This window comes from Salmo trutta, chromosome 38 (genome assembly GCF_901001165.1).
Source record: "Salmo trutta chromosome 38, fSalTru1.1, whole genome shotgun sequence".
Classification (NCBI taxonomy): domain Eukaryota; kingdom Metazoa; phylum Chordata; class Actinopteri; order Salmoniformes; family Salmonidae; genus Salmo; species Salmo trutta.
In genome coordinates, this window is record NC_042994.1 from 3805400 (window position 1) to 3816097 (window position 10698).

The window sequence follows — 10698 nt, forward strand, 5'->3', positions numbered from 1 at the left end:
GCACAGTGACCCCCGTCACACATGTAACAGGACAAACAAAATAGTGACTTTATAAAACCTTCAATCTTTATTTCCAACTAACAGAGCTCAGCTTACAGCGGGTGAATCAGACAATTTAATAGAAAACGTGCAATATCTCCAGGAAGAGAGAGATTTTGGAGAGTAAACAGGGAGTTATAACCAGGACCACCTGGTCATCTTGTCTCATGTCCACCATTGTGTTTCCTCTCAATACATCCATCTTTTTCCCTTCCCCCTCTCTGTCTCCATCCATCCATCTCCTCTCTCCAGCCATCCATCCTTCCCTCTCTCTCTCTCCCAGATGGTCAGTGGGCGAGTCAGGAGTCCATCTCCCACTCTCAGTCTGGAACCGCCCCTCTCCTGCAAGGCACCCCCGCCATTGGTCCTTGGTTACCACGGTGGCGACATGGGCTGGGGGTTCTGGAGGTATGACATCACCACGGCTGAGATGGACAGCCTGATCAAAAGAAGAAGAGATTGAAGAAGAAAAAAGGATGAGAAGAAAATAAAAATTAATTAGCAATAAATAAGGAAGAGATTGCTCAGCAGAAGCATCTTTAATATAGCCTCAGTGCCTTCAGGTTCGGTGGTTACACTTTGTCCTTTTTTCACAGATCTAGGATCAGCTTATCATCCCTTAGATCTTAACTATAAAATAAAAACCAAACTGACCTTGGATCAGTGTAATAACTTCATATTTTTCCATTGTGATTAGGCCTATTGCATTTGCTGCATATAACACTTCGACAACATTTTGCTGATCCAAACAGTTTGTGTTCCCAGCCAGGAGGGCATAGAGACAATCTTTAATAAAAAAACTAATCTAGGTGATGGACTGGGAGGCATCTACTACTGATGTCCTGACACTCTCTACTTTACCTGCAGAGCCACACACACTACTTTCCCTGGAAAAATGCCACACAGACCCACACGCTCCCACAAAGTGAGTGGTATTATCTGCTGTAGTAAATTGTTATGGGTAAATGCAACACCTGGAGGTCAATGTTAAAAGCTTTTGGACATTAAAGTTGAGCCCATCTCATGTCACAATGCCAGGCAGAGCCGAGCGTTGCCAAACTAACTTCCTGCGTCTTCAGTTTTATTGCCATGAGTGCATTCATTAGCGCAATCCGTCGCATAACATTTTGCAAAGGAAAACATTTGGCAATGAAAAGTGTTTTTTATTGGACACATTCAGGTTATTCCCTCCTCCGTTTGGTTCCTAGGGAATACACCCCAGGCAGAAAAAGAGCTGCCAAACTAACTTCCTGCTGCGTCCTGGTATTATAGTTAATACATTAACAGTAAGCCATTATGAGACAGATAATAGATAACTCTGCATCTTGGCATAATAGCAGACACTTTTTACACTTCTCTTTCACTCGCCCTCATAGTCGCATACAGACCCTGGGTAGGTTGGAAATATGAGACTTGATAAAAGAGACAGAACGCGTACACACACAGAGAGAGAGAGAGAGGCACACACATATTTGTTCTACTCACATGAAGCTGCTCATCATCTGTTTAGTGTCTTCTGAGCTGCGGGAGTTAGCGAAGCTGATGAAGGAGCAGTACACTGCTATCCACGCACACCACTTTAACTGAAACACAAAGCACAGAAGGTTAATGACCACAAAATGACATACATACTATACTTTATAATGTGTGTGTCAGCTTTTCTGCATGAGGCTTAAGAAGTGCTGTAGCATAGACAGACAGTTACTAATGTATTGTGTAAGATAATGTGTCTATGTGTAACAGGTTAAGATCATAGTGCAATTTCAATCCACTGCTTGAAATGTGACCATTAGCATTGCTGTATATGTGCCTGGCTAGTATGTTGTCAAGCGGGCGGTCACGTGTGTTTGCGAAGCAGAGGATCACTAGTTGGAGCTCAGTAAGAGGACAGGGAGAGTAAAGGAAGATACATTGCTATGCTAGCACAGAGACACTGGTTATATATATGCCCACATAACATTTTAGGACTGATTTCAGTGGCAGCAGTTAAAGGAAAAGGTGGTGATTAAAAGAGCCATTAAATAGTTGGTAGCATCAAGGTTACCGGTGTGCTGGACTTTCCTCTTTTCATCAACTCCACTATCGGACGTAGTGATAATTCATCCAATCGTAGAGTAGTCGACCGTCACATTACCTAGGTGGGTGTAACGGTCTATCACCCAGCACCACACACAGTCAATTAGGGATATGTGACAGAAAGTACTGGCTCCAGTTGATTTGGGGGCACACACACATACCCTTCTAGGATAAACCACTCAGTTGAAAGGCTGGAGTTGCCGCCCCCCCAGGTGGTAGACTTTAATCCGTAAATGGGGAGGGTAGGTGGGAACACAGTGGGGCAACTTCTCCTTGGGGAGGTTACACACACACACACACACACACACACACACACACACACACACACACACACACACTGAATGGGGGAGGGGCAAGGTCATCTGTCTGTGTGTGTGTCAGTGTGGTAAAAACAGATGTCTCTGGGTCACCTTCAGCATCAGGCCACACATGCTGAAGATCATGCCGAGTAGGTTCATGTAGTCTGGAGTCGGGTCTTCCAGGGTGGGGTTTGCTTCCGTGCTGGGGGGCTTGTATCTGTAACAACAACAACCAAGATATGAATGACCCTACCACAAATAACGCAACTAGCTACCTTACTTAGCTATACGTCAGTGTAACAACATCTAGTTAGTTCACAAAATGACAGGCGTTCTAGCTAGCTAGCTAGCTAGCTTGTTAGCTAGTCTATAATCGCGTTATAATAGTGCTGATGACGTGTGATTTAGCTAAGTAGCTACCTCGTTAGCAATGTTAGCGAGCAAACCCAACGACATTTACTCAATTGTACTCACCGGATAATTTTGTTTACCCTTTGTGGGCCTGACATATTGTTTGCGGACATAATGTCCTTCTTGTTGAGATATTTTTAAGGATTAATTTAGTGGCAAAACGGTGTGGAGTGGGACCCGTCAGCTAGCTCGGTGAAGGAAGGGGCGGGGCCTATCAGTTCCGCCGTGCGATGGATCCATTTCAAAATAAAAGCTTTAAAGGACGCGAAGGACTCTATCAATGCGGAGGGAGAATGTTCGGACTTTTATTTTGACACAAATGCTTTTACCCGGAACGAAACGATTATCACAGACAGGAAGTAAACTACACATTTGCAAAAATATCGACGTTGTGGAGCATAAACTGGAGGGGAAAAACAGTACTTGTTCGTTTGTTGTTAGCTAACATAAATCAATATGAGTCAGTTAATGATTGCTCTCTCATCAAACTAAAGCGAACAAGCAAGGTATTTCAGGTAGATATCTATCCAAGTTCCATGATGCTATTTCCATAGCACTTGCTCTTTCCACTACTAACGTTAACGTAGTTGATGCTCAAGTCAGGAGAAAAATAATAGCTATATGTTTCAATCTCTCTTTCTACAGGCAGAAGTGTGAAATGTCGTTTCCCCAGCCCAAACCTGAGGTCCCTCAGCTCCCCCAACACCTTCTCAGGACCATAGACTGCCAACAAGGGGCTGTAAGAGCTGTGCGATTCAATGGTGAGAACTCAAACAAACACCCATACCGTCAGGTGCATTGACTTTTGGTCAACTTGGAGCTGCTTGTGTATGTCATGAGAGGCTGTGTCTACATAACGTGTTTCGGGTGTTTTTCATCCTCTCATTTTCTCTTGACCCAACACTTTCTCCCTCCCTGTCTCTCTCTCCCCCACCCCTCTCCCTCTCTTTCTCAGCTGATGGTAACTACCTGCTGTCTTGCGGCAGTGACAAGTCTCTGAAGTTGTGGAGTGTAAGTCGAGGGACACTACTGAAGACGTACAGTGGCCATGGATACGAGGTGCTAGATGCTGATGGGTCTGTATTATTACACAAACCTGTATCAGAAAGTAAGCTGGCCCTCTTTGAAGTCTTGTAGATCGATGCATTGCGCTCTTTTTGGTTATAAAGCCCTCTTGCATAAACTTGTGCGGTCCGTTAGTTAATTGTTAACCTGCAGAGGTACGAGTTACCAGACCCGGCCTCAGGGATGGCTTACTATGGAGATCCCTCTCATCTCCACTGAGTTAGATACATTTTTAAATCTGATTAGAGTTTTTTTGGTCTCCAGAACAGTCTAAAATGTGATGATTTGGTGTCTCTACAGCAGGGGTCTCCATCCTGTTCTGGCATGAGACCTGCAACTCTTCCCCGGGTCCTAGGTGTACAACAGATGTGTTTTATGTCAATATACCTCGTAAAATCATTTTTAAAACAACTCTCAATATTACAATTATTCAAAGAGAAACATTGAAAATGGATGTTTTGAGTCCATGTCAGTGCTTAAACCACATCTGAAGAAAAAAAATCTATTCATTTAAATGTTTTAGTGTAGAGAGGAATGTGTCAGTTGAGCGATGTTTCTGCTGAGCCTACTGCTGCAGCACGTCATGGCAGGGTTTGCAAAACAATCGCCACCCAATTGATACAAATAATCATAATATAGTTCTGTCAGGTAAGCCTACTTTGCACTTAACATTTAATTGAGAAAGACTTTCCCCAAAAACGTTCTGTCTACCCACAAGACGGTTATCATCATTGTTAACTTTCCTACAAACAGAGTGATAGACAAACGCGTGCACTAAACAGACAGCAATATTGCAGGAAATGAATTGGCAGATATTGTGCTAAGTTTGGATTTTGAAGCCAGTAGTGGCCAACCAGGGGTGGGATAATGTCACTGTGGCTTTGATTGGATAGTAGCCGGGAGCTTTATATTTATGACCGTTTGCGATGGAACACATTTTAAAAATGCACGCACTTTCAGAATTGATTGGCAAGCTACTCACGGGTGGGCTGAGAGCTATTTGTAGATCTGCCTGTTGGAGACCCTTGCTCTAAAGCAATACAGACAGCTGATTGAGGAACTCTTTATTGAAGAATGTGTTTGGTAAAGGTCAAATTTGGGTTAAATAAAGCTGATCCTAGATCTGATTGAGTGGGAAGCACTTAACTTCAATAAGCGTTCTCTTTCAGTGTGATAGCTAGCCTATATGCAGACGCCAATGCCTGTATGTTCCCCTGTATGAAGTAGGAGATATGCATTACACATGGATACATACGGTATAGTTGATAGATAAGAAGTAGCACATTTTTTACTCATTCAGTATTCTTGTTTATGTTCCCCTATCCATCCATCTGCCTTCTGTGTCCTTTACTCTGTCAGTCTTGCCTCTGCGGGTCATTCTCTATGTGATCAATCTACATGCTTGCTTGTGTAGTCTTCCTCTATCCATCTGCCTGCTTTGTCCTTCACTGTCTCCCTGCTGCCTCTGGGCCCCTGGGGGAATATGATCTGAAGTAATGGTGTGTGTCTTACCATCGATTCCTTCCCTAGTTCTTATGACAACAGCCAGCTGTGTTCCTGCAGCTCGGACAAGACGGTAATCCTCTGGGACGTCGCCACGGGACAGGTCACCCGGAAACTCAGGGGTCACGCGGGGGTGAGAGAAAACAATAAAACTATATTTTCCTGTTTCACAGAGAAGGAGATGGAGATAGAGTTTAAAGGGAGGGGGAAAGAGGCGGGTCGAAGAGGTCAGGTGGGTCAGAAACAAATATAGAAAAATATGTTTATGTTGAAGGAATAGAGACAGGAAAGAATACAACAACAAAACCTCTAAGTAGAGCCATTTATTTACATGGATATGGCCTCTGGCCTGTCTCTCTGTTTGCAGAAAGTCAACTGTGTCCAGTTCAATGAAGAAGCTACAGTCATTTTATCTGGTGAGTTTTCTCGTTCCTCCATCCCTCCTCAGCAAAGTGCATCTCAGTCACCTCTACAACCAGGTCTGTGGTTTCAGCATTGTCCTGCTCATCCACAACAGGACCCATCTCAAGTGTGTGTGTGTATGCGTGTCGATCTCTAGGCTCCATAGATGGTACAGTGCGTTGCTGGGACACCAGGTCCAGAAAATTTGACCCCATCCAGATTCTGGACGAGGCTCAAGATGGTGTCAGCAGTCTGAAGGTGTCTGAACACGAGCTGCTCACTGGGTCAGTACCAAGTCTGAACCTTTCTGTTCATTTCAGTTTCATTCTTATAGAAGAGTCATCTAAGTATCTTTTCTATCTCATGTCTTTCTCCAGGTCAGTGGATGGGAGAGTGAGACGATATGACCTGCGGATGGGCCAGCTGCATGTGGACTTCATCAACAGTCAGTATCTAGTCTTACCAACTAGTTGTTGTACTAACTATCACTAACTTCTGTACCTAAACCACCCTGAGTCGCATTGATTTGTTATGTGTTTGTCTCTGTGTTCCAGGCCCCATCACGTGTGTGTGTTTCAGTGCGGACGCCCAGTGCACTCTGACCTCCAGCCTGGACTCCACCGTGCGTCTACTGGACAAGAGCACAGGGGAGATGCTGGGAGAGTATAAAGGACACAAGATGAAGGGCTACAAGCTGGACTGCTGTCTGTCCAGTAAGGATACTCACGTACTGAGCTGCTCTGAGGACGGACACGTGTACTGCTGGGACCTGGTAGAGGTACGAGGGATGGATGATTTGTTAATTTAATAGATAGCTCCCCTACCTATTAAAATTAAGTGATTTGATTTATTGATTTTGCTAACTGGATGCGTATTTGAAACGGAATAGCACAGCATTATCTGTAAATGTTAACAGCTGCAGATTCAAGAACTTAGTATGTTCGCTATTAAGGATGAAAACATGAGTAGCACCCCTGTTGCTCGAGTACCAGAATTGTGTGCCTATTGGTGTTGGATTCTTTCGATTTTTGAACATCTCTTGTTTCTCTCTCAGGGTTCTCTGACGCTGAAGCTGCCAGTCGGGAAGGCTGTCGTCCAATCGCTGTCTTTCCATCCCTCGGAGACCCGCCTCCTCACGGCCATGGAGGGACGTGTCCAGGTGTGGGGGGCGGAGCCAGAGGAAACTGAGGAGGACCTGGTGGTTGTTCAACAGGAAAAAGCAGAGTAATCATTAGATGGACATAACAGAAAGGACAAGAGTCATGATATCGTCAGAACTGATGAGTTCCCTACTGTACATGAACTGTCTGTTCTTGACTCAGGGTCAGGGATGGGATTTTGGTTGAGGGAAATGGTTGTGTGGTTGAGAAGTGACGTGCCGTTGCTTCCATGGCTAAAATATGGAATATATCAATCAAAGTATCGCTGATGTCCCAGTGTTATCAATATTGTTTTTACTTATATTCATTGTACATTTTTTTGTAAATGATGAGTTTTGAATAAACCCTTCTTGTTTTCCAAATGAATCCTAGGCTCTAATATATATTTCTTAGTAGCCATGAGGGAAAATGTAATATCACTCACCAACATTGATCATAAAACATGTAGATATGGTTGTCTTTATTACGAGTTGTACATATGAACATGGCACATGGACAAAATAAATTAAGTAGCATCATACAGGAATCATCTCAAATAAATAAATAATTTATTTTACATAAATACCTTGTTGGTTTGCTGAGGACCTTTTTTTCGAATTGTAACAATTTTACTCAACAATCAACCATAGTGTTAACCACTATTCATTTCATCTATGCAGCAAAATAAGATCCATTCAAGCAACTTTAAATAAATATAAATATACATATGCAAAAGGAATGCATTTCTTTCTAGCAAATAATAGCTACATCCGTAATCTCTTTCCTCCTGGATCTCAATTTTTACAGCACAGCCTGAGCTTCTATGCCTCTCCCATTGCATTCTGAACAGCCAATGACCACGGCCCAAAAGTGAATGTTCAGTCCCAGGCCCTCCCCCTTCATGTCCAGCTCCTCATTAACCCACACAGTTACACCCAGCAGCCGACAGCTTCTCCACTTTGTGCCAGCGATGGGCATTATCCAAAAAGGCTATATCTTCATGGTGGGTGGGCCTGCAGCATGGTCCATTCTGCCACAGCTCTCCACTCTGCTCGGGCAGCGCCCCCCTCAGGAGCAGGTTGGTCAGGGTCAGATCATGGTTGGAGCGGACACGGGGACAGTCTCCGCTGCAGTACTTGAAGAGGACGGTCTCGTCCGCGTCATAGCCCAGACCCAGCTCTCGTACCTGGAGGAGGATGGAGCGGAGACGACATTGGGTTGAAGAGCGGCGGGACCGGATTGGGACGATTGGGGCTGGGAATGGGACAGAACCCCTCTGGTCTTCTACTCCAAATCCGGAACCTTCTGTGTTCTTATTGTTGTCGTTCCCTTTGTTGGATTCTCCTCCTCCACCTCTCCTCTCCTCCTCTGATGGGGGGGATGATGCTTGCCCTCGCTGCTCTGAAAGATGGAGATAAAAAGAGAGGGTTATTAAAACACTCATCACACCAGCTTGGACCAGAAATCATTACACTATAGACTGCAGTAGACTGATAGTCAGTGCTACCCTACAGAAAAACTTCAGAACTGAAATTACACAATATGCTCTCAAAATTCTCCAGTGACTGTGTATGCCTTATCACTCAAGTCCCAGTTTCAAACATCATCCTGATGTAAACCAATCTCAAAGTACACAACAATATCTAGGTACATATAACCCAGTACAAAACTGATGAAAATAGGAAGAAATTCTATCCTGTCCCATCTCTAATGTCAAAGGTCGTGAGTCGTGACCCCCATCTGTCCTTACCGAGTAGTGAGCGCAGCCAGTGTCCCTCTCCTCTCTGGACACAGAACAGCAGAACAACCAGCTTCAGTAGAGACCTCATATCTCCCCTCTTCTCTTTTGTTGATCCCTCTTCCTCTCTAAGTAAACGAGTGAACAGTGGATTAGTGTCCACGAGTGATGCTGAGATGCAACAGAGTCCCAACCTCCATTATATATCCCTCCGAAAAGAAGGGGGGACGAGACAGGATGGGGGGGGTGAAACGAAGGGGGGGTACACTAACCCGTTCCTCGCCAAAGCGCCAAGCCCGTATACTCACTTGAGTTTTGACGGTTAGCAGTTTGATTGTTGGATTGGTGTTTGACATAGAAATGTGTCATATTGGGATTATATTTAACAGGTATAAATTTAGTTCTGAGGGGCCCAGCCCAGGTGTTTTCCGATGGATGCAAAGGCTGCTTCATGGGAAAAATGAAATCTGGAGGCTAATAACTTAAAGCTGTTTTGAAGTTGAATGGCGGGCTAGGCTGGTCAGAGGTTGAGTTGGTTGGCATTGATGCTAGGCAGAACTACCACTTCAACAGATGAAGAGAGAGAGAGAGAGAGAGGGAGAGAGAGAGAGAGGGGGTGTAATTGAAACAAAAGACCTGGGGGAAGGATATTGACTTGAGGACATAGAAAAATAGACAGTGAAGACAAAAGTCCCACAGGTCAATGTTCAAATGAGACAGAAAGCGAAGAATGCATTTCTGTCTCTTTCAGGCCAGCAAAGAAAGAGTTCAAATAAAAGAGGGAAGGGATGGTCCTAATTAAAAAAGAGAAGAAGAAAAAAACATGACAGGAGATATTTTAATGGACATTCCGAGACTGGCGACTGACATTCCCAGATCTTCAGTAACTTCTTCCATAAATTCAGGGATTTGGTTGGAAATGTGGGCTTGTCAGGTAACATTATCAGACCAAAACATTTCAAATACTTTAGCTGGGCTTGATTGAGATTGCCAATGGAATAGCCCCATAACCCTGTCCAACTGGCCCTCTAACACACACACACACACACACACACACACACACACACACACACACACACACACACACACACACACACACACACACACACACACACACACACACACACACACACACACACCTACCCATAGAGCTCTCTCTCTGCTTGTGTGTGTCAGTCAGTACCTGTAACATGGAAAAACACTGGGCGCCCAAACCGTCTTTTCACAATCACAACCAAATAAGCCCATGGGCGGAAGAAAGCAAGAGGTCTAGGCCTAATATGACACTGTATCAAGATGACATCAGCTATCATTCCTTCATTCCTTCTCTTTTGTGTGTGTGTTTGCACGTGTGTGTGTGTGTATGTGTGTGTGTGTGTGTGTGTGTGTGTGTGTGTGCGTGCGTGCGTGCATGCGTGCGTGCGTGCGTGCGTGCGTGTCAGACCACATTGATTCAGAGGGTTTATTCAGCGACCAATTCAGACAATAAGCTTCCAGACTGATAAGAGCTTTCAAAATGTTTTCATGCTGCTGACCATCATGTGATGACTGTGACACAAACCACATCTAACTGGTGACCTCCGGGTGGGAAAGTGAAGCTAATGATGTTTGAGGATATGAGTTCAAGTCTCTTGTCTAAACTCTCAATGACGTCTTTAATCTATCACGGACAGTATGACTGATCATTTCTCACTAGGTAAACACCCTGATCATCAACATGACAAAACGACTGAGTAGATTCCACTCTCCACTACTTTTGCTCTTCACTTTTTCTCTCCTTCCATCATCAGCCATCACTTTACTTAACTTACCTGTCCCTGCATCTCTCAGCACCATTCATGTACGGTCTTCATGCTGACATACTGTACATACTGAAGCAATACATGTGGTTTTCTGTAGCTCCAGGTCAGGCCTGATGCAGCTCTAAGCCCTCTCCTGCCTCTGAAGAGAGAGACGGACTGGTTTAAACATAGCTCCTGTAAAACCTACAAATTATACACTTTCTGTTTTTTTACATCAGTCATCT

The 10698-nt window shown here is 44.3% G+C and overlaps 3 protein-coding genes across 4 annotated transcripts; 1 reads left to right on the plus strand and 2 right to left on the minus strand.

Moving 5' to 3' along the window:
• Positions 1 to 259: 259 nt before the first annotated feature.
• Positions 260 to 3046, minus strand: LOC115178854 (protein Asterix). Its single transcript, XM_029740228.1, has 4 exons — positions 2889 to 3046; positions 2526 to 2631; positions 1525 to 1622; positions 260 to 478 (listed from the first exon to the last, which is right to left on the minus strand). The coding sequence occupies exons 1-4, from the start codon at positions 2936 to 2938 to the stop codon at positions 412 to 414; spliced, it is 321 nt and encodes a 106-aa protein (XP_029596088.1). The 5' UTR covers positions 2939 to 3046; the 3' UTR covers positions 260 to 411.
• Positions 3047 to 3173: 127 nt separating this feature from the next.
• LOC115178853 (WD repeat domain-containing protein 83) lies at positions 3174 to 7321 on the plus strand. 2 transcript variants are annotated; one of them, XM_029740227.1, is made up of 9 exons: positions 3174 to 3331; positions 3471 to 3586; positions 3781 to 3901; positions 5421 to 5526; positions 5761 to 5809; positions 5953 to 6079; positions 6173 to 6240; positions 6350 to 6573; positions 6850 to 7321. In XM_029740227.1, exons 2-9 carry the CDS (start codon positions 3484 to 3486, stop codon positions 7021 to 7023), a joined length of 972 nt encoding a protein of 323 aa, XP_029596087.1. In that variant the 5' UTR covers positions 3174 to 3331; positions 3471 to 3483; the 3' UTR covers positions 7024 to 7321. The 2 variants fall into 2 exon arrangements, with proteins under 2 accessions (XP_029596087.1, XP_029596086.1); XM_029740226.1 differs by having other exon boundaries at positions 3175 to 3340.
• Positions 7322 to 7850: 529 nt separating this feature from the next.
• LOC115177916 (persephin-like) lies at positions 7851 to 8763 on the minus strand. Its single transcript, XM_029738912.1, has 2 exons — positions 8685 to 8763; positions 7851 to 8335 (listed from the first exon to the last, which is right to left on the minus strand). Exons 1-2 carry the CDS (start codon positions 8761 to 8763, stop codon positions 7851 to 7853), a joined length of 564 nt encoding a protein of 187 aa, XP_029594772.1.
• Between the last annotated feature and the right edge of the window lie 1935 nt (positions 8764 to 10698).